This window comes from Triturus cristatus, chromosome 9 (genome assembly GCF_964204655.1).
Source record: "Triturus cristatus chromosome 9, aTriCri1.1, whole genome shotgun sequence".
Classification (NCBI taxonomy): Eukaryota; Metazoa; Chordata; class Amphibia; order Caudata; family Salamandridae; genus Triturus; species Triturus cristatus.
In genome coordinates this window covers 73,799,838-73,823,951 of record NC_140592.1, presented here as the reverse complement: position 1 = coordinate 73,823,951, position 24,114 = coordinate 73,799,838, and the positions used below count along the sequence as shown (strand labels likewise).

The window sequence follows — 24,114 nt, the reverse complement described above, 5'->3', positions numbered from 1 at the left end:
GAGGGAGGGAGAGAGGGAGACCGAGAGAGGCAGGGAGACGGAGGGGGAGAGAGGGTGAGGGAGAGGGAGAGGGGGGAGGGAGAGGGAGGGAGAGGAGGGAGAGGAGGGAGAGGCGGGAGAGGGGGGAGAGAGAGGGAGAGGGGAGGAGAGAGAGAGAGAGAGAGAGAGAGAGACACATAGAGAGAGAGGGAGGGAGGGAATTGGAGTGAGAGAGGGAGTGAGAGAAGGAGACCGAGAGAGGGAGGGAGACCGAGAGAGAGGGAGCAGGGGAGAGGGGGGGGGGAGAGAGAGAGAGGGAGAGGGGGGGGAGAGAGAGAGACACACAGAGAGAGAGAGAGAGAGACAGAGAGACAGAGAGAGAGAGAGACACAGAGAGAGAGAGAGACAGACACAGAGAGAGAGAGAGAGAGAGACAGACACAGAGAGAGAGAGAGAGAGAGAGAGAGAGAGACAGAGAGAGAGAGAGGCAGACAGAGAGGGAGGGAGGGAGAGGGGGAGGGAGAGAGGGAGACAGAGAGAGGGAGAGGGAGACAGACAGATGTGTGAATGCCGGGTCTGGTGGCTCAGTGGACGAAGGCGTCCGCTGCAGGGGCCTGTGTTCAACCTCATGGTCATAGGTTTTTTTGTTTGCTCTAGCTCCGCCCCCTCCCCCACTGCCTCCGCCCCCACCGGTGCGGCCCTCAGCCACAAACCACACTGTAAATTTGGCCCCCGAGAGAAAGTTTGTGAGTACCCATGGTGTAGAGTATGCATGGTGTGGTAGTGTACTGCCATTTGCAAATGAAATAACCCCAACATTTGCACAGACATACAGTTTTACTGATTAAAGTATACAGCACACAAACAATATTGTGTGGAAATGTTATCACCTAGTGTATTGATTTGTTGTCCGAGAAAGAAAATTAAACACCAAGCTCCCTCTAAAGACACGGCCTCACATTTGTACTCTGTTAGATCTGGGGTCTCTAGTTGGCTGAGGCAGGTGCCTTAGTCCAAATAGGGAACCTTGCTTCTAAGACGGAAAGGAAGGACACATTGTCAGATAGCCCCTGCTCACCGCCTCGGTAGCTTGGCACGAGCAGCCAGGCTTATCTACAAGGAAAATTTGTAAAGTGTTTGCAACCACGCTCTCAGTAACACAGTGATAGCACCATAAATGGGCACCACACAAGTCTCATAAAAACAATTTTATGCTTATAAAGAAAAGATACAATGAGACCAAGTGATAAAAATCCAACATATGCGTATTTGTAAAATTTCACCTTGCTGGTTATTAGGCCAGAAAGCACTGGTAGGTTCTTGCAGTATTAATGAGCAATTCTCGATGATCTAATGCAGTCCTAATGCAATGCTATGCAGTTCGTAATGCAAGAATCGGGCAATTCGTAATGCAACAATCAGGCAGTCTGTAATGCAAAAATAATGCAATTCGTGATGCAACAATCAGGCAGTTCGTAATGCAAAAATAATGCACTTTGTAATGCAACAATCAGGAAGTTCGTAATGCAAAAATAATATACTTCGGCACCAAATGCGGTGCTCTGGACGGTCTCTATACCACGCTTACTGACTCACGGTCAGCTACTGCCAAAATATGCTCCCAACACTGTTATGGTGGAAAACAAAGTGCGGCTCCACACTCCGGCCCCGGTACTGCCAATCCTCTGTAAGTACGGGCCGCGATACGGACTTGAGGGGAGGCTCGCACTGCAAAGATGGGAAAGGACGAGAGCGTTTCGCTCGTAGCCCACACCCAGCCCAGGCGGCGACACACGCACGCACGCTCGCTGAGCGTTACCTGGGGGGTGCGATCTCACTCTCCTCTCCTCACGGCTTGGACCTCCGGTGCGACTTCGTTGATCTTGGGCATTTAGACTCGGACCCCCTGATGGTGATGGTTCGAGGTCTCTCCTTGGCAAAGGTAGGCTCGTGCTGGCGGCGGTGACTTCTCACTGCTCCTCTGAGGATGCCGGTCTGGGCCGATGGCAATGACGATCGCAGCACTTCTGGGCACGCTGTCGATCAAAACAGAGAATAAGACTGCTCCGGGACACATAGTCACGGGGTAGTTCTCACGAAGGTCTCTGGCTGCAACACGGCACACGCATATAGCGTCGCTGAGACTCACTTGGACTCCGGGTTTGCACGATCATGGAGCAGCTCTCACGAAGGTCTCAGGCTGCACGAAACACACACTCACACTCACTCACTCTCACACTCTCTCCGGGTGCACACGATCACTGGGTAATCCTCACGAATGTCTCTGGCTGCACAAAGCACACGCACACAGCGTCGCTGAGACACACTTGGAAACTTTTATGTTCCTGAGTTTCCACAACAGGGAGCCAGCTCTCCTCAGGCCCTTGGAGACACGTTACTTTGGGACACAGCACACAGCAAAGTCCCTAAGCCTCTCCTTAGTTAAATCAGAAAACTGCAGGCCATCCCCAAAACACACAGCAAGGGTCAGTCCTTCTCTTCAACTGTTCTTCCTTGGCAGAGGTTCCTCTTGACCACAAAGTAGTTTCAATCCTTTTCAGTCTTGATCAGTCTACAGTCCAGGAGTTTCAGCTCTCATAGTTATACCCCTAAATGTCTTTGAAGTCTTTGTGTTCAGGGGGCACAGACCCCTGTCCAAAGCAGTTCTGGGTGTCTCCCTGCCAGTGACACCTTCTTCCTTTGATAGTGGGGGTCTGGGTCCTCAATAACTCAGCAGGAGATGAAGCCATTGTTTTATGGCAGCAGCCCTGGCCTCTTCACCTCCAGGGGCGGCTACTCCTCCCCCCCCTACACTCCAGATGCAGGTCAGCCGTGGCTGTCTCACCTACTCCTCCCCTGGGTCAAGGTTTTTTCCAGATCCTATCGCATTCCATTCTAGACAGTCCATCCACAACCAGGCAGAGACACACAGAATTGTTAGAACAAAAAAACAGCCACTTCTAAAAGCGTGGTTTCTAAACACCCAATTCACAAACCACCTTCACAAAACAATGTTATTAAATTGTGAGTTCAGGCACACTAAACCTCATCTTAAACCTATTGGAAGATAGGCTGGAAACATATTACACAGCCTCCCCCATTCTGTCCTATGGGCAAGTGGCCTATGGGCAAGTGGCCTTGCAACAGTGAAAAATGAAATGGAGAGTATTTCACGGTCAGAACATGGTCCACACCTTAGTACATCTCCAACGTTTCACATACACTGCACCCTGCCCAGGGGGCACCTTGGGCCTGCCATAGGGGTGTCTGATGTGCATAAAAAGGGAAGGGTAAGGCCTGGCAAATGTGCACTTGTCAGGACAACAAGGCAGTTTAACAAACTGTGCGCAGGCACTGCAGTGGCAGGCCTGAGATCTCTTTTCAGGGCTACTTATGTGGGTGGCACAATTAGTGCTGCAGGCCCACGAGTAGCATTTGGATTACTAGCCCTGGCACACAAAGTGCACTTGACTAGGGACTTTACTAGTAAAACACATATACCAATCATGGACAACCAATTACCATAACACTTTACACCGAGAGCATATGCACTTTAGCACTGATCAGCAGTAGTAAAGTGCCTAGAGTCCTAAAACCAACATAAACAGGTCAGAAACAATACAGGAGGAAGGCAAAAAGTTCAGGGATGACCCTGCAAAAAGGGCCAAGTCCACCACAACCCCCTTCCAGCCAAAACACAGGGTAGACCAATCACTACCTTGATGGGCGATCGAACACGGAACCTGGCCCGCAACTGCAGGGGCATATTCCAGGTCTACGCCAATCTGAACCCAGTTGGATCCCTCTGTCCTTACTCTCAGGGCCTCCTAAGCTAACCCAGGGGGGACCCATCTCCTCACCTGGGGACCCCATCTGTGCAGCACCTAAACTTACTTTGCTCACAGATGTGTCCACACTGGTAGACCGTACCCACATGGCCAACACAGTGGTGTGGCCCAGTTCACCCTCGAGGTTTGACTCCAGCCCCCCTCCCAGGGGCAACTTTGTCCACCAGGACAACCAGCCACAGTGGCCACGGACAGCTGTCAGTGATGAGAGCCAGGCCTCATGCCTTTTCAGGCCTCTCTAACCTCTGTGGCGCCAGAAAGTGGGGGACAGTAGCCCCAGGTGCCTGCTACCTTTTCTCCACTCTCCCTTCTGCCAAGTCAGGTATGGCATCCTGACACCGGTCCACCAGCCCAGGGTCTATACACTTAGACTGGACAAGAGACTGGGGTGGGCTCTCCCACGCCCTGCCTTCCTCTCTGGACCCATGCATCCTTCCCCCTGGAGCGGTGCTACCCGACACCAGAACTGGTAGGATGCTGGTTACTGCAGTCCCGCCTCAGTTCACCTGACACTTTGGGATCCCCCTCAGGAAGTGGCCTCCCGGTACAGACTAGGCTCCACTCCTGGTGTTCCCTTAAGGAACCAACCAGGTCCTGGGACTGGGTTTCGGGCACCTTGGGCCACAGCCCCCTCCCACTCCTTCTCCTCTGAGACAGGAGGTGGGACCCTAAACCCCTCCCACAGCATTGGGACATATCTGGGCTACGACAAACCTCCCTTACCTCACTGGGTTGGGGAAAACCTGAACCACCCCCTTCTAGGACACTCCCAAAAGCTTCCTCAGACCCTTCGTAATCCACCCAAAGGTCTGCCTCCTGCGCAAGCTCCCTGGAATCCGAGAACTCTCACCCCACCGGGTGTTGGCATAGCTCTGGAAAACAGGGACTTAAAATATGCTCTCCAACAAATGAATCACACAGCCCCCCACAGTTGTTAACCAAGCTATCCTTTGCCTCACCCTCCTGTGCCTCACACAAGTACCCCACACCACTCTCCTGAGATTGGCAAGACAGGGTCTGACTGTCTCCGTCACTCAACCTACACTCTTCTGGGCGGTCTCCACACTCGCACACCAGGGTTTCTACCATGGGGGAACCACTCTCCCTGCACCTCTAATCTAGGGTCAGTAGAGTGTCCCACCTCTAGGAATATGATCCCCTGTGTCAGTTCCACAATCTACTTCAGGGACACTGCACACCACTGGATCCACCTCATAAAACTGATCCCCCCTGGTGTATGTTAACCCCACTCCCTCGAGTCAGGTGCCACATCTCTAGGTGTATGTACTTTTCTCTCCGCACTAGACACTACATTTTTGCTGCCACCATCTGAGCTGGACTCTACCTCCAACCCAGCAGAGCTCACTTCCTGAGCTACACACATCTCTTTTGGCTTGGCTGAGACACTCATGGCCTCAAGCCTTTCGAGCTCCAAATCAAGCTCCCTCATTCTTAACTTATGGGCCAAAAGCAATTTATTTTCCTCCAAAGCGAGAGCGTTCTTTCTCTCCTCTGCTCGCTTTTCACTGTCAATAAGCAGTTTCTTCTCCTTTGCTTGAGACTTAAGTTTTAAAACCTCCCAACTCATGCTTTCTGACCCTTTGGTTTTCCTCCAGCTCCTCTGGGGAAAAACTCCTCCCTGAATGGGTACTACCATCCCCTGAGGCAGGTCCTTCCACCGGCATATCCTGTGGACCAAATCCATTCCCTGGGTCATCCTCATCCACCTCAGCATCACCTGTCTCCTGAGCCTCTTTGGATTTCCACCAGGCACTCTAGGCCGTTTGCAGCTCCTCCTTCTTGGGGCTACTTTTCATGGGACATCCCAAAGCTCTGCAGAATTACCTCAATTGACCAACTTTATAGGTAAGCAATGCCTCCAATGTTGAATTCCAATTCTGCAGCCTCACTGGCTTCTTGACTCCTTTGAGACATGATGTGTGGCTTAAAGGTCACTCAAAAATAGAACCAAAAATCAAAACACAATATGTGGTTGCGCTAAACTAGTGATGTACACCAATCACTGTGAGTGAATTTGCAATTAGACCTTCAAATCCCCAACCGCTGACCACCAATGTTAGAACTGGGGTAGGTACCTTAGTCCAAAGAGGAACCCTTTCTTCTAAGTCAGGGACAGGAAGGACACATTTTCAGATATCCCCTGCTCACCCCCTCGGTAGCTTGGCACGAGCAGCCAGGCTTATCTCCAAGGCAAATGTGTAAAGTATTTGCAACCATGCTCTCAGTAACACAGTGATAGCTCCACAAATGGACACCACACGAGCCTCATAAAAACAATTATATGTTTATAAAAAAAAGATACCATGAGACCAAACGATAAAAATCCAACATATGTGTATTTGTAATATTTCACCTTGCTGGTTATTAGGCCAGAAAGCAGTGATAGGTTCTTGCAATATTAATGAGCAATTCTCGATGATCTACTGCAGTCCTAATGCTATGCTATGCAGTTCGTAATGCAAGAATCAGGCAATTCGTAATGCATCAGTCAGGCAGTTCGTAATGCAAAAATAATGCAATTCGTAATGCAACAATCGGGCAGCACGTAATGCAAAAATAATGCAATTTGTAATGCAAGAATCGGGCACTTCGTAATGCAAAAATAAGGCACTTCGGCACCGATCACGGTGCTCTGGACGGTCTCTGTGCCACTCTTACTGACTTGCGGTCAGCTACTGCCAAAATATGCCCCCAACACTGTTATGATGAAAAACAAAGTGCGGCTCCACACTCCGGCCCCGGTACTGCCACTCCTCGGCAAGTACGGGCCGCGATACCGACTTGAGCAGAGGCTCGCGCTGCAAAGATGGGAAAGGCCGAGAGTGTTTCTCTCGTAGCCCGCTCCCCGCCCCAGGCGGCGACACTCGCATCCTTCCTGAGCGTTACCTGGGGGGTGCGATCTCACTCTCCTCTCCTTGCGGCTTGGACCTCCGGTGCGACTTCGTTGATCTTGGGCATTTGGACTCGAACCCCCAATGGTGATGGTTCGAGGTCTCTCCTTGGCAAAGGTAGGCTCGGGCTGTCGGCGGTGACTTCTCACTGCTCCTCCTGGGATGCTGGTCTGGGCCCATGGCAATGACGATCGCAGCACTTCTGGGCACGCTGTCGATCAAAACAGAAAACAAGACTGCTCCGGGACACACCGTCACAGGGCAATTCTCACGAAGGTCTCGGGCTGCAACAGGGCACACTAGCACAGTGTCACTGAGACTCACTTGAGCTCCGGGTGTACACGATCACAGGACAATCCTCATGAAGGTCTCTGGCTGCACGAAGCACATGCACACAGCGTCGCTGAGACTCACTTGGACTCCGGGTGCAAACGATCACAGGGCAATCCTCTCGAAGGTCTCAGGCTGCACGAAGTACACGCACACAGCGTCGCTGAGACTCACTTGTACTCCGGGTGCACACGATCACTGGGCAGTTATCACAAAGGTCTGTAACCCGCACGAGGATGTTCAAAGGCAAGTCGACTGCAGCGACGAAATGTAATGCCAGATTCATACAGTCCAGAATATAAGAAATGGAGCTAAGACTATTTTATAAAACCAGTCCATTCCTGATACTAGTACATAAATACACCATATAAGGCAAGAACGTTGGAAGAACTAGCTTTACCTGCTGATGCTAGAAAGTTGTAAATCGGCCTTTCTGTTGTGTACCATTCGATACCCTACCTGGATGAAAAGGACCCCAACCGATTGCACTTTAATGAACGCTTTGTTCTTCGGGCAGCAAAGAATATATCCACTGACCCAAGATGGAATAGGCAAACATATCTTCCGCACAGCAATGGTTTATGCTACTGTGGGGTTAGAATGTTGTTTTATTCCATTGTATGGTGGTGGTGATATTCAATGCAATTGTGACTGACAATTTAAAACCAGCATTGGCAACGTTGAGGGTATTGAGTTAAGAACAAAAATTGCAGGCTTGAATGACATACTAAAGAGGTAGCTCATTAGAAGCAATACTGTTCATTTCCCCCACATACAGAATAGTGCATTGCTGCTGCACAACTTGATTACACCTTCTGTGTGTGTGATTGATAGACGAATCATGCTCGCTACCACCTGTCCATCAGCACTTATTTATTATGGAAGCTTGCACTGCCATTACCATGTTTTTATTCTGTGGTATATATCAGAGAAGGTTGGTGAGCATCTTTTCAGGGGGGAGAAGTCCTAATATTTCACACCGTCAGGCGGCAAGAGGTGGAACTAAGATGCACACACAGAACAGGTGCAATTGTAGGTCCAAGGCAGGGAGCACCGGGAGTGCAGCATGCAAAGTGGGGTGCACAATTTTTAAGGTGTAGGAGAACATAAGATGAAACCAGGAGCACATGGTGCAAGCTTTCTTTGCACACATCGACACAATGCGTTTCTTGCGCGCACACACTTACCACAGGGGTATCAACTGTGCAAGCTTTTCTGGGGATAACGGACGAGGTACCACATGAAACAGTAATGTTGTTATTCTTCTATGCAGGACTACTGGGATCATCTCCAATTCAAGCTTTCCTAGAGACCGCTTTTGCAGACGACAAAGCCGTGTGTCGCAGGCTGTTCACTTTCTTTCTTTCCTTCGTACAAATATTGTCTGTCATGCACACATGCCGCTGCTCCACTCGCAGCATTTTAACAATATAGTTGATCTGCACCTTCTGGATGTGTGAAGCTAGTCGCAGTTGGGACTAAGAGCTTAGACTCCCAGTAGCCCCAGCTAACGAAGGTTTATGAGAAGCATTTTGGCAGCATTGGCTTTTTAGCCAATAGCAATGCGAGTGCTAGAACTCTTGTTTTCCGATTTACAATGGTAAAAGTACATGCCTCCGAATTGAACTAGGTCTGGCTAAAAAGCCAAGACTGCCTCGAGCTTTAATTTACAACGCAGGAGCCATCTACAGGCTATGAATGGCTCATTGTCTAAACAGTAACACCTTTGCAATACAGCTCTCTTTCCGTTCATGCCCAATAAAAACGTATGCGGGGGCCTGGCATAATTTGTCATGTGTACACTTATGTTTACTTCACTTTATGCTTTGTTTTGAATTCCCGTCACGTGCTCAAGATTTATTTTGAATGACATAATTCAACGGAAACTAAAGCTAGCTGAAATAAAAATAAAATAATTGAAAAGGACCCTTCTTCTGTCCCAGCTCATACCTGCTCTTGTCCCAGACGCTACTGTCGCACTTTTAAAGGTGATTCAATATTTTCAAATATTCGGGCTCCAGTGCATGCAAGCTGCACCTTCTAGACGGTGACAAAGCCCATGGCACTCCCTGCCTTCTTTCAGGAATTCAGGCTATCACCCTACAGCTTTCTGCTGCTGTCTTGTGCCTCTGCTGTCCTAGGCATCAATGCCCTAACCCAGTGACACACTCCTGTGGTCCCCTTCCAGGCCCATTTTCCATCGGTCTGCTCCCATTCACAATGCCCATGTGTGTTTTGTGTGGTGCATCTATTGTAGTGTCTCCACAGTGTGGGATATTGATACACATGAGCAGCTTCTACCCTTGCAAATGGTTCCCAATCGCAGTACTAATTGTCCAGTAGGGATTGGCCTCTTCTAAATCCAGTCCATGCCGTGGATAGTGATGGGTGAATTGGTCCCTGCAGATGCAGACGAAGAATGCAGAAATCTCTGTTCAAGAACTTCAGGAAGTCTTTTGTGCCACCTGCTGCAAGCGAGATAAGGCTTCTGAGGGGTTAACTGTCAGCCCGCACCTGCCAGCCCTGTCTCTGAGCTGGTGCAGTTCATCGCACTTTTCTGGTTTATGCAAAACAGCTGGCACTGCTGTTCAATAACAATATTTGCCTTTTTCTTTACCTTTGTTATTGGACACAACTGGTCTCTGTTTTGTACAGTGACCTTCGCCATTGTGTCTAATTCACTGGCTCCGTTTCAGGCCACACATTTCAAATAAAGGTACGCCAACTTGTTAATGTTTTACTTGATCTAGTTTACAACAACACTGTCAATGAGGAAAGTGCAATTAAAGGTGGCACAAGCTGTGAATTGGAATGAGCGAGAGAGAGAGGTTGTTCTGTAAAAGAAAACAAGTGTAGTGTGACATTTTGCTTTTGGCAAGTGCTAGCAATTTTTTAAATTTTTACTAAAAATCCACATACTCCTCACCTACTACCTTTTACAACACAAAAGGGTGGTCTCGGCAGTGTGGTTGATGTTGGCATGTCCTTTCCACTAATTCTGCATTGTTCTGTAAATCTATGTGGATGTGGTTTATTCTATATACGTTGTGCCATGCCTCCTTTTGTGTTCCAAGCATATACTGTGATGGAATTAAGATGTCCTCAATTTTTTGCATTCAAAATTATTTGTATGTAGAACACGTCTTTCTGTAATATGTTTTTTTTCAAATGTGTGTTCATTCATGCCTTGTAGCACCTTGGAAAGAGAGCAGTTTCCACAAGTGGCAGTTACCCAGTAGTTTTTATAGGCACTGGCGATAAATTGGGTCGTGCACATTTACTCTTGGAAATGTAGTTGATGCTAGAAAAGAGTGTATAAGTCAACTGTCAGTTAAAGGCTTCAGTAAGACAGTTGGTCTTTCTTCTATTTTTATTAGCTTGATATGGCTTACAGGAGCTGCAGAAGCGAATGAAAAGTTTGTGATAGAGACTTTAAAGAAGAATCTATCAATCAATCGGGGGTTTGTAAGGCATGAGGGTCTCAAGGCACTGGGGGGTGGTGGGGGGGGGGGGGCGTTGCTAGTCTGTCTGGGTGTGGAGGTTCAGTCAAAGAGCCAGGTCTTGAGGTCCTTCCTGAACTGGGTCAATGATGCGGAATGCCTGAGGTGGAGGGGTAGGGTGTTCCAGGTCTTGGCGGCAAGGTAGGCAAAGGATCTTCCTCCGTGTCTGGTCTTGTGGTTTCGGGGGCCAGGGCAAGTTGGGCGGAGCGGAGTTGTCTGGTGGGTGTGTGGAAAACGAGGCAATGGTTCAGATATTCTGGGCCTGCATCATGGAGGGCCTTGTAGGCATGTGTGAGAGCTTGAAGGTGATTCTCTTGTTTATAGGGAGCCAGTGGAGTTGTCAGAGGTGTTGTGTCATGTGGCTGCGGCAGGATATGTCGAGGACCAGTTTGGCTGCGGTCTTCTGAACGTCCTGTTGTTTCCTGAGCTGTTTCTAGGCAAAACCGGAGTAGAGTGCATTGCTGTAGTCAAGTCTACTGGTGATGAGTGCATGCGTGATTGTCTTTCTAGATTCTGTGGGGAGCCATGTGAATGTCTTCCGGAGCAGGTAGAGCATGTGGAAACATGATGAGGTACTGCGTTGATTTGGCGATTCATTTAGAGTGAGTAGTCTAGTATGATGCAGAGGTTGCGTGCATGGTCCGTAGGGGCGGGAGGGGTTCCTAGTGTGGTGGGCCACTAAGAGTCTTCTCAGGTTAAGGGGGTGTGTACCAAGAGGAGTACTTCTGTTTTGTCTGAGTTGCTCTTGAGGCAGCTGTCTTGTATCCAGGCAGCAACTGCATTAATTCTGTTGTGAAAGTTGATTCTGGCGGCTGTGGGTTCGTTGGTGAGGGAGATGATCAGCTGGGTGTCATCAGCACAGGATACCATGTTGAGTCCGTGGCTTCTGACGATGGCTGTGAGGGTAGCCATGTAGAGTTTGAAGAGGGTGGGGCTGCGGGAGGAGCCCTAGGGCACTCTGCAGCTGATCTCTGTAGGTTCTGAGAGTAACAGGAGTAGTCTGACTCGCTGTGTTCAGCCGGTCAGGAAGGAGTTTATCCAGTCCAGTGTCTTTGAATTGAACATTAGGTTGCTTTTTTAAATATGTGTAACTAAGTTTGCTTTGTTAATTGAACAGTTTACTGAGCACCTAATGAAAAAGGCCAGTTAAGTTAAATAAAAAACAATTTTTTTTATTTAATATTTTTTCATTTTTATTCATGCTATATCAAATGGCATTCCAGATGTCTTCGAAGATAAAAAGCCACCACTGAAGAAAAGCAACAGAAAAGCTCCCTGCAGAAAAAACGTTAAAGTAGAAAGCGAGCCTGGAAACGCAGCACCAGTACTGAGAGAGACCGGCAAGAGAAAGGCCAAGCCTAAAGGAAAGCAAAAGATGGAAGATGAAGATAATGACATACCCTGGTAAGGTTGAGAAGGAAACTTTTTTTGTATGTAGAATAACAATAATAAAATGTGTGTGTGTGTGTGTGTGTATATGTATGTATGTGAATATATATGTGTGTTTGTGTGTGTGTGTGTGTATATATATATATATATATATATATCTACTGGCGGTTGCCAGGAGATAGTTATAGTTAGGACCGTGTTTCCATAGGAAATCTTAAAATTCTATTTTGAATAACTTTGGCGCCGGTTGACGAATCTTTGCGAAATTTTCAACACTAATGGGGCGCTCCGCTCAGCTCCTACCCTGAAAGTCTCGGGGTGATTCGTCAAGCGGGGGCCGAGAAAAAAGGGGGGGGTCCCAAAACGCGTTTTCCCCATGCATTTTCCCATAGGACCTTTAGTCGAAGGTACAGCCCGAACGGCTGAACAGAATTACTTGAAATTTGGCAGAGAGGTAGTCCTCAGGTCAGGGAAGTGCCTTTTGCATATATGGAGTCAATCTGTTCAGTAGTTCCTGAGAAAATTGCATTTAAGAGCACATACATATCTATAGCCGCACACCCTAACGTGCGCGAGCCTAATTCTGATTGGTGGTTACATGTCAGTCAACATTCGAATCGGTCGAAATCAGGAAGTGTCAGCCGCCATTTTGTTTGTTGTGGGTGCGAGAGGGAAAAAGAGAGGTGGCGAACGTGAAAAGGGGGCGGGGTAGAGAGTTCCTGACCCCCTAGCCTTTGTCAGGGGGTCCCTAAAGGACCCCGAAGGGTGAAAAACGTTATTTATTTTTTTAAATCGCGGGGGGCGCGCACCGTGCGCGCCCGGTGAAAAACCATTAAAAAAAAAAACATACAAAAAAATAGCATTTAAAAAACCGAACAAATTCACTTAAAAAACCATAGGTTTCACGCATGTTATAGTTAGGAATGAGCATTTAAAAAACCTTGAAAATTCACTTTAAAAACCATAGATTTCACACATGTTATAGTTAGGCGGACCTTTCACTCGTAAAAAACCAATGAAATTCCCCCGTTCTAGTTAGGTCAGATAACTATAACTCGCGCGACCGCCACTCTATCACAAGGATGATGTCATCAGTGATGTCATGAGTGATGCCACTGACCATGTCATGAGTGATGAAATATGTGACGTCATGAGCACTGGATTGCGGGCGCGTGAGTTATAGTTATCTGACCTAACTATAACGGGGGAATTTCATTGGTTTTTTACGAGTGAAATGTCCACCTAACTATAACGTGTGAAACCTATGGTTTTTAGGTCTCGTGAGCCAAAGGCTCGAAGAGACATTTTATATGTGGGTTTTTCAAAGTGCTACCCAGTCTTTTGGCTGGCCTAAACCTTGAGTGCACGAGATCACATGCACGTGCACAGCTGCTCCTCTGCTCATTCCATTCCCCCCTCCCTTCTCACCCAGCCCTTTGATGCTCTGCTCGATTACTTTCACTTTAGCAGCTTGGACCCTTGCATTCCCCCCTCCCTTCTCACCCAGCCCTTTGATGCTTTGCTTGCATCTCCCTCCTCCCTGGGCGTGAAGGGAGACAGAGCCATCCTGCTTGATTAATGGCTTTGCATTCCCATGTGTTCCCGTAGTAAACAAGCCCGAGGCGCCAGCCGAGCACAAGGCTCACGGAGACATTCTCTTTACCCTCATTAGTCCCTGTATCTCTATTTCCTTCAGAAGCTCCTGCTTTTCCTACCTTTCTGCCCAGCGATTTGCTTGTTCTACAATGTACTTGCTACATGTCTTCCTCCCCATTATATATTTGTTAATTCGTTTATTGGATTTTAAAACAAAACAGTGTGCATTCGTTCATTACAGGCTATAATGAATAATGTCCTGTTTCGCCAAGCACCCCTTCTCTGTATTTACCAGTAATTTTCCAAAAGCCCGCCTTTCTTCATCTCAATTCTTTCGTCTCTGTGCACTTTCCTTTCTTCCTTCAATCCCTCTCCAATAGTCTTTAGCACTTTCACACTCCCTTCTCCTCTTCTACTCGTCCTTCATCCCTGTTTTTCTTTCTCACTCTCCCTTCCTCGCTCTTTCCGCCTCCCCCTAGGCGCTCTCCATCCTTTGGTACTTTGATGACCCAGCTTCCAGTGCCATTAATGCCCAGTAATTGCTTAATCCCAGGGCAGAGTCTGGGCTCGCGGCTCTCGGATGTCATCCCAGCGTGCACGTGCTAAACTCCTTTAGAAATGGCATCTCTGCGCGAGGCCTGCCGTTGCCGTCACCCTCGGCAGGGGGGCATTATTCAAGGCCTGACACACATTCAGAGGATTTCCTACTGTACTCCTTTCACGGGCGCATGTGCATGTGTGCCAACATGGGCGTAATACACATAGTATGCCCTACTGCGCAAAAAAGTACCGACGGAGAAAGAAAGTGGAGCAAAACGTCTTTGCCATTTGCACCGAAATATGCACCGGTTGTCAAGTTACAATGAACATTTGCATATACCTAAATATTGCAGCACCTGCACGTGTACAAATTAAGCAATCCAAGAATGTTCGGGCGACGTTATGCATTGTTATCCAGCCTTTACTAATGTTACCTCGTGCGTTCTTTTTATATAGCACACCTGTGTAATATGGCGCCTATGTAAAATAGCGCCTCATTAAAAAAATACCACCCAGGCAGCGCATGCAATTCGTGCCCAGAAACGCAAAGAAAACGTGTATGTATTGAGACAAGTCTACGTGTGTGTTCTGTTTGTTTCAGAAGGTATGCGAAAATGGGAAAGCGCTTTAAATATAGAACAAAAAGTGCACATGTGCGCTAGAGCGCCACAATAGAAATTGAATCAAACAGTAGTACAGGATTGTTTTTGCGATAGGACTTTACTTTCACAGAACATAAACATTCCTGGCCATCAGAGGTGTCTCGTATTGGAAGATAACTTGTTAATTCTACGCAGTCACCGGATCGCCCGAGGTTTGTTAAATGTATGAGTTGCTTTAAATGGGAGATGCGGACTAGTATCTTGAGCCAGAGTTTGCAACCTGGATATCTGCAGTTCAGTCGTGGCTTTGCCGCTTCGCGTGGTACATCATGTGATTCTGGACAGATCACTTCATCTCGATGTGCTTGAAACAGTAAAAATTGTGTGAACCAGCTGTGCAATTTGGTGTATTGCAAAGAGCCCAGGTAACGCCCCCCTCTCCCCCTCCCAACACATCATAGTTTTAGTAATCCGGTTTAACCTAGTCCTGCATATCATTTCTCTTCTACATACTGCACGCCCTTATCTTTAAGACGCCGCTGCAATGAAACTATACATTAAAAAAACCTCTCCCTCTCTCATTTAAAATGAATAAAAAGGGCACATGCCATTTCTCAGGATAGTGTTTCAACTCGATGTTTACGTTTATTGCTTCCAGAGTGAACATTTAAAAGACCTCCCCTGCCCTTCTCTCCTGAACTCCTCTTCAATAAGTAATCCGAGGTTTAAATAAATCCACCATTTATCAAAAGATGGGCAATAAAGAAGCTGCGCATTTCGCATTCAGTGTTGGCTTCTGGGAATTGGTTCTGTGTAAATCACTGCTTTGACTGTAGGGCCCTGCTATAGAAAACACCCCCACCCCCTGGAAGGCATTGAAGTGAAGTCTAGTGAACCCCTCAGTCTGACAGAGGATGTGGCCTAACGGCCAGAGCTGCCAACCTTGGAACTTGGGATGTCGGCTGAACATCCTGCGATTCGGGGCAAATCACTTAATCTTCCCGTGCCTACCAAAAAATGAATGTGTCCTTGTGTAACGTAACTGATTCTCATGTAAAACGCTTCGATACCTTCTAGTCGAGTTTGCGCTATATAAAACCGCTATAGAAACCTCTCTTCATTCGTATACAGATGCCACCATTTGCATAATTGTGCACGTTATAGTTGGACGAGACAGTGAATTAACAGGCAGAGCCGAGGCATGGATCTAGCTTGCCTCCACCAACCATGAGCCGAGCCCTCCGCATATGAGGCAGATACATCGAGCAAAAATGTCATGTTAAACATATGATAAATGGGCTTCAAAATAAAACAAGCATTGGCATAGCCAATAGGTCTCACCTTTGGGACATTAGAAGTGTTTAGCCATGCAACAGTTCATGTTGCACCAAGGATATTGTGCTGCATAATTAAATACTTATAATGTCCCAAAGGCGAGACCTATTGGCTATGCCAATGCTTGTTTTAAGTGTGTGTGTATATATATATATATATATATATATATATCAAAGAAATACCCTTTCAGGCATAGAGTGACGAATAAATTATGCAAAAAAGAAGCCGAGAACTCTGGGTAGTTCTCAAGTTTAGGTGGAAAGCAGCTCCTGTATGGAGCACTCTCAACACCAGCTACACTCTAGATCTGCTCACCTCAAATGTCAGTTTTTCTATCAAAATCTTTAAGCATAAGATTAGCACATTGCTGTCCTTGCCGAGCTGTAAAATGACAAAAGCCAATTACCACTCCAGGCACAGTATTACAGCTTTGAGTTGGTAAAATACCAATCAAGCCAACCTGAAATGAGTAAAAGCAACCCCTGACACAGTGTTTCGCTCTAATTAGAGCTCTTCAGAGAGGTATAGATTTGTCCAGACACAAGGGAGCACCCAGTATAAGTCAAAGAAATACCCTTTCAGGCATAGAGTGACGAATAAATTATGCAAAAAAGAAGCAGAGAACTCTGGGTAGTTCTCAAGTTTAGGTGGAAAGCAGCTCCTGTATGGAGCACTCTCAACACCAGCTACACTCTAGATCTGCTCACCTCAAATGTCAGACATTTGAGGTGAGCAGATCTAGAGTGTCGCTGGTGTTGAGAGTGCTTAAACTTGAGAACTACCCAGAGTTCTCTGCTTCTTTTTTGTATATATATATATATATAATATATATATATATATATATATTTAGTGTGTGTGTCCTGGGGCCTCGATATACATTGAGTCCTACAGCATAGGTGAAGGTCCATGGGAGGCTTCCCTGGACCACATCGAAACCACAACTTTTGGCTCAGCTGATTAAAAAAAAAAAAAAGATGACTTGCACTCACAATGAGTTGCAGATAAATGTAGATTTAATGAAATTTCATGTATAGTCTACAAACAGCGTGAACCATGGAGTAAGATACCCAATGGGTTTCAGCTTAACAAAACACCTTACTCACTGGCCGAGGGTGCCCTGGTATTTCCGGGCTCCCCAACAAAAGTATGGAGTGGTTGCAGGGGAATGGGAACTCCAGGCCCTTACAAGGCTAGGAGAGGAGGACCAAGTGGCCCGCTCCTATTTCATTTAAACAAAAATGGCCCTGGGATCATCCGGACCTAGGAAGGCTTGGGGAAGGAGGCCTGCAAAAAAATAATAATAAATAAATAAATAAATAAATAAAAGCCTCAGGCTGTGCGCAGCAGTGGGTTGGCTTTATGTTTTGTAATAAAATATTACTTTATGTATTAAAATAAAAATAAGTAGATACTTTTTAATACTCTGTAGTGTATTTCTTATGAGAGTTTCACTGTCTGAAAACTGTGAGGTAAAGAGCAACCTCTCTCCATAGAGGGAATACTGTTTACGGTACCCACTTTTCTACTCGTATCAACTTCATTTCTCAATGTAGGTTTGGTGACTGTCAAGGGTTCAATGCATGTAAAAGCTGTCCGTATCAGGGCATTCGTTTTGGAACAAACATTCAGTATTTTTAGGAACTTGGCTGTCTGTGAACAGTTGTATATAGAGTGACCACTGAATTCATTGAGGATTTCCCATATAGCTGTGGTTGATTGTTAATGTGAACTATGCTACCCGTGAAGTGCATGGTATAAGGTCAATGCTACACATAACCTGTGCTTCCTTCTGCTAAGGGAGTTGTATATGTGATGAAATTAATAATGCCTCCTACTCTTCTGAGATACTTTGTACACTTTCAGGCTTCTAATGCCATACTAATTTATAGAGCAATATGTGCTAAAAGGAAGCTTGGATGATGTAATCTATGATTTCATTTGAGATGTCATGAGTGATGTAAAATGTGAGGTCAGAAAGCGGTGCACGGCGGGGGAACAAGATATATTCATTCTTCACTTTAAATATATCCTTCCAGACTAATCTGAATAACTTTTCCCCCAGCAAAGGCTCTCCGGTGGCAACCTGCAGTTACAGACACAACTAGTTCAGAAGTGTCTTCCAGAACTTTGGGTTTAAACCCTGTGTCAAACATCAAAAGAAGATGTCCTCATAGGACCAACATGACCTCTGCATGTGGTGTTAAGGCCCGGAACACAACGCAGTAGTCTACGACTCCTGTGCTTCAGTGCACAAGAATGTCATCAGGGAGTAGGTCAAACTATTTTTGGCCAAGGCACACGGGCAAAAGCCCAATTGACCTCTGTCACCTTCATTTAAGTCCCAGGCTAGGAATGATCTTGCAACAGATCTGCCCACAAAAAACACACAATGCACCAGGGAAAGGAGAAGTCTCCTTTAGGTCTCGCTGGCGTTGAAGCGAGAAGCGCTGCCGCCAACGAGAACTATTGTTGCCGTGATGCCTCTCAAGGGAGACAGACCGGGGCACGCGTAGCGATCGGGGTCTGTGGACACGCTTCTGAGACGTGCTCGCGCAGATGCACACGCCCCCAAGCGCGCGCGCGCCATGCTCCGCCGGGCTTGTCTTGTGTTCTAGGTGAGTCTACGTGTTTGGCCAAGTAGTATTCGAATGCATTATGCAGCTGCTACTGCGCGTAACCCCACAACTTTGTTTCCTTCATCACAGTTCCAATACTTTTTGCACTTAGACCATTGGACTATAAGGATGCCGTATTTAATAACTGGGTTTCATTCGCTGGTATTTTAAGACTTTCGCAGCGAATTAGCGCGAAAGATGTCACTGCTGACAGCATGTTCCTCTTTAATCAGGCAACTGACGGGTCCTCTTTAAGTTTCCGAATCCGATCCCTTGTAAGGAGCTCTCACCTTATGACGTTGTACACGTATGCCCTTTTACTCGTGGGCTTCAGGAAGGCGATGGCTGTCGAACGGAGCCACTTCAGAGGCGGTGGCGTTATACAACTCTGTAATGGCCACCACTGCGTGGAATAAAGCGCTCTGTCATGCAGGCTGTCAACGGCCACGCTGAAAAACTATTTAGTTGCTAGTCGGACGATTTCTCTGGTGCACGCTTCCGGCGAGTGCGCGCGCAGGGTGCCCTGGGATGGTAGCTTGTACCGGAAGTGGGAAGCTGCTGTGTAATCCTATGGTGCCCGAGTTCAGAGTCAGACTCCTGAATCCAACCAGTGTTGTGTCACGAACGAGCTCTCCAGAGCTTTACCATGCCCGACTACCTAGGAGAGGACCAGCGCAAGACCAAGGAGGAGGAAAAAGAGGATCAGCCCATCCGAGGTCAGGGGAAAGTCATCGTTTTCTATTTGTGTATGGGATTAGTCAGAAAAGCAGCACCCTTCATAGGGAGGGCGAGATCAGCCAGGATATGATTATGAGTGGTACTCACATTGTGGTGGGACGTTTCAAGTCACGGGAGTGGGTGAAAAGTCCTCATGTAAGAACATTGTGTTTTCATGCTATAGGAAAGGGTCATCTAACTTGGAATGGGCCATCAAGACCAGGGTGGTCTCATCACTAATGCATTCCTTTTCACGTCCCTCAAGGAAGTTCTTACAATATTGTAGATGTGTAATCAATGCATGTACGATCCTCATCCTAATGTGTTTTTTGTGTGACTGCCATCTGTTGTTTTATTTTACTTTTTCTTCTTTCTCGTTTTTATCTGTAACGTGTAAATATGTAAAATTCTCCTCACGTAAGGTACTTGAAGCGCTCTGACACCTTTCGGTAAGGGCCGCGCTATAAAAAATGCATTAAATAAAATAAAATGAATCACTTCGTTATCAAGTTCACTGTTATGAGTTTTGGGCTTGCTGGTGGCAACCTCTTGCATTCTAGGTGTTGTTCTCTTAGTTTAGTTTCATTCGACTAAAACACGTGTAATCGGTGATTTATAAAATGACATTTCTGCGCTGCAAACAGTGTCCATGATGTCTTGGGTTGCCACCTTTCAAGAGTAAAATACCGGGCATTTGCTGTTGTTTTTAGAGTCTGTAAAGGCCCGGACTTCATACTAAATAGGACTTTAAACAAAGTCGTATGTATTCATTTCTAATATGAAATTTCTGCCGTTGTTTATTTAAATTATTAACCAGGGATCTATGACGCGGATCTAGAACACATTTCAAAGTGGTTTCTATTTATAGTTACTGTTTTAACCATGTGCAAATAAGAGCTAGAAAACCGACTTTAGGCGAATTTGCTTAATTTTTTAATTCCGCCGGGACAAAAATACCGGTGGTGACGGTAGAAAACCTTCCAGGTGACAATCCTACTTGGGGTGCCCCCTCTGATCATGTGATGGCGAGTTCTAGGGTATTTGGTGTTAGTGGGGGCCTTATTCTGATCAGGTTGTAAGGACAAGGCACAGCCTATGATGAATCATCGTGACAAGGGTGCCTCTGTGATGGTAAAAATGTGAAGATTCGGTACTTCTGCACAATCTTCCATTACAGCATCGAGCTTTTAAGACAGAATTGTCTACGCCTCTATAATTGAGCGACTGGTACAGAGTGGACAAACCGTCTCAATTGACTGGGGGGTGCCTAACCAAAGTCAAGTTGGAAATTACTAGCCAAAGCAACGCATACCCCACTTTAAAGTTTACTGTGCCTAAAAGACAGTCTGGTTTCACCCCCCCCCCCCCACTCCCAATAAAAAAACACCTATTCAAAACTGTCTGAGCCTCAGTCCAGACCTCTGTACTATCCCACCTAGACGAGGGTAAGTGTCCACTGATAGACCTGCCTCAGCCCTCTCAATTTCATCACATTCAACAGTGTTCTAATCAGAAGCTCGTCTGTGAAAAGGTAAAATACGAGCACATCATAAACATCTTGGCAGATATTTCTTGGTTTCTGTACAAACGTTCATCATGTTTATAGCTTGCTCTTTTATAAGTCGCAGATTTCTAAAATGTAGCTAACTCTGGGACTCCACGCTACCCTAGCCAAATCCTCCCCTGTCTGAACATGAGTACCACAAAAATGAATAGATCTGGAGATTAGCCTTCTTCTATTCGCAAGGAATGTCTCTTTATGGTTGACATCAGTTCTAGATCTGTCCCCCACGGTAGCACCTGTCCTTATTCAGCTGTACTTTTCGTTTTTAGGTCTCGCCTGGCGTTAGCAGCGCGCATGCGTTGCTCTCGCCATGCAAGGGCCTTTTGTGATCGATTCAGCCAAAGCCGAACATGCACGCGTACGGATGGACAAACATGGCTGCTCTCGCCATTCAGAACAAAGCTAAACATGCACGAGTACGTACGGACAGTGGACAGTCCGACGCCATCTTGTTTTGCTTGTTCCAAACTAAATGTGCACAAGTATAGACAACAGATGCGCACGTGCGCGCTTTGCGGCATGCTTTCGCTTTCCCTCCCTCCAAATGAAAAACTCGAAGTCCCAGGATTCAAAGAAAACAGAACTGGAGGTCGTTTCCCGCTACCGTGGGACACACTGGTATTTTTTCCAGTCTCTGTACTTAGTTAAGCTGTGCGGAGTAACAGAAAGCAGCAACAGAAGTAACCGAAGGCTGTGGCCCACAGGGCCAGGGATATCAGAAGCTGAAGAAGTGAGCGACCTTAGCATAAGTCCATCAGTCCCGTAGCAGTGCAGCGCCTTTAAAGCAGAAGGTGGGAGCAGGCACAGATCAGAGGCTGCGGCGCGCCAGCAGGGGAGGTGGGCTTGGGAGTCATGACCCCCAGGAGAGAGGGAGCGGCGGAGTGGCGGAGAGCAGTGCAGGCTCGGCTCCTTCTAGGAGCGGAGGGTGGGAGTGGGTCTCACCAGAACTGTCATCCACAGCCCGGATGTACCTTATAAACTTCTGTTTGGAGCGCATTCTGAGGCTACCTCTAAGTGCTATCTGGGCAAAAACGTGGAGGACATATCATCTGTCGCTCGAACGGTCAATTACCCACGCTTAATCCCGGCTATCTCACTTCACCGACATAGTGTGATCCTCGACAAATCCCTTCTTCTCCAAGCTCTATGGCACCGATATCAATCCAAATTGGAAGGCTTCTATTGAGGTCACGTGAAAAATTGTATATTTTCCTGGGCCAGAGGGCTTTTTTCCTCTGAGAAAAGTGGGGTCGCTTCTGCAATCTGGGCGTTTCCGAGGCCACCCCCATCCGGATGACATGAATCTCACGATGACACAGTAGAGATTTCTTGGAAACCCAAAAGCTGGACGTGTACTTTTTTTTTTTGCTGAGGTCGTTTCTGGGAAAGAGGGGTTTGGGAAATAACACCCTTCATCACGTCTTGTTACTTGGTGGCTTTGAGGCTGTCATCGTTGGAGAAGGAGGGACCCCCGTGCACAGGCCCCGTGGAGGAGCTTGGAAGTGTGTGGGCTGAAGCTGGGCCAGCTGTTGGACTTGTGGCCGGAATGAGGATGGGGGCGTGCCTGCCATCGAGGGGTCTGCTGATGGTCTGTGGTCTGCTGCTCTGCCTGAGGAGGTGAGTGCAGAACACGGGGGCTGGACACGTGGGCCGGACGGGGGCTCCCACATACATCTTCTGCACGAGGATGATGATAATGAATGTTAATAATTGTGATAATACGTGCTTGACATAGCGCTGTCGCCGCCTCTAAGCGCAGTCAACAATCGATGTTAATGGAGCTCAAGTGAGTGGTGCAGTGGACACAGTGTGGGAGTACGCTCGTTTATGCATAGGCATGTCGCATAGAGACCCCAAGAAAGCGTTGTGCTCCGCCCTGCTGCTTGCCCAGGCCATGACGGTTTGTTGCGCTCTGCTAAGTTACAGTCAATGGATGAATGTGTCTTCTTGTGTACACACTTTGAGCTATAACGGCTTCAGGCATGTATAGCGCTTGGCAGATGGGAGAGTCGAGGCACATGCAGTCCGATGCCCAGGAGTGACACGCCCGTGAGGTGACATGCACATGGGATGGTTTGCCTTACATTTCATAGTTCAGTTAAGTTGGGGGTCTGTGTTTTGCATCTAGTACTTATGGTCCGGCAGTCGCCAGTTTAACCACTAGCGCTTCTCTTCATAAAGTGCTACACCCAAGTTAAGTGGGTGTTGAGTAATACTTTGCTATGTGATGATATACTTTATTTATTATATTCTGCCATGTGCATGTTATGTGTTGTCGCGCGCTATGCTGTACGTCATGGTGTATATCATGCTGTGCTCTGGTATATTTTTTGCTTTGCTAATGTATGCAATATGTGATCATATGTTCGTTCTATATTATTGTGTGCTGTGCTCCGCTGCCCTGTGTTATGTGTTGTCCTGCGCTACGCTGTATGTTATGGTGTATATCATACTGCCTCCGGTATAGTCTATGCCATGATTTGCTATGTTATACTCTGTTATGAAATGTTTTGTTATATAGTAAACTGTGCCCTGTGTTGTTCTGTGCTATGCTATATGCTATGGTGTATATCCTGCTGGCTGTCCTCTGGTATAGTCTATGCCATGATTTGCAATGTTATACTGTATGTTCTTGAATGTTATGTTATACAATATATTGTGCCCTGTGTTGTTCTGTGTTATGCTATATATCCTGCTGGCTGTCCTCTAGTATAGTCTATGCCATGATTTGCTATGTCTTGTGTTATAGTGCGATGTGTTGATATGCTGCTCTGTGTCCTAAATTATGCTGTGCTATGCTGCGTATGTTTTAGCTATTTCTAATGTGCTTTTGTGCTCTGTTATGTTCTATGCTGTGCTATTTTATATGTGATTATTTTCTATATCTCAGGTGCTGTTGTGTGCTGTGCTATCTTATATGCTTTGCTATGTTTTATGCTGTGTTATATCTTTTCTTATCTTAAGCTGTGTGTTACGGTCTTCTATCTTGGGTCAGACTGAACAGTATAATCCCGCCAAGTCACTGTTTTCTGTCCTCTTATGCCACACTATGCACCACTGTGTGATACACACAAGGCAGTGGGGGCTTGTTATAATATGGGCTCTCTGCTGAGTAGACTACAGAATTCAAGAGGGCGCTGCACATGCTCATTATATCCTGCGAATAAAAGCAGGGCTGCTGGAATTG

At 46.8% G+C, this 24,114-nt stretch overlaps 1 protein-coding gene across 1 annotated transcript in view; it reads left to right on the top strand.

The window, feature by feature from the left end:
• XPC (XPC complex subunit, DNA damage recognition and repair factor) overlaps positions 1-24,114 on the top strand; it is an 83,283-nt gene that overhangs the window by 4,979 nt on the left and 54,190 nt on the right. Inside the window, exon 2 of the mRNA XM_085624441.1 lies at positions 11,793-11,973. Within this exon, the coding sequence (XP_085480567.1) occupies positions 11,793-11,973 (181 nt within the window). The remainder of the gene's footprint in view (positions 1-11,792; positions 11,974-24,114) is intronic.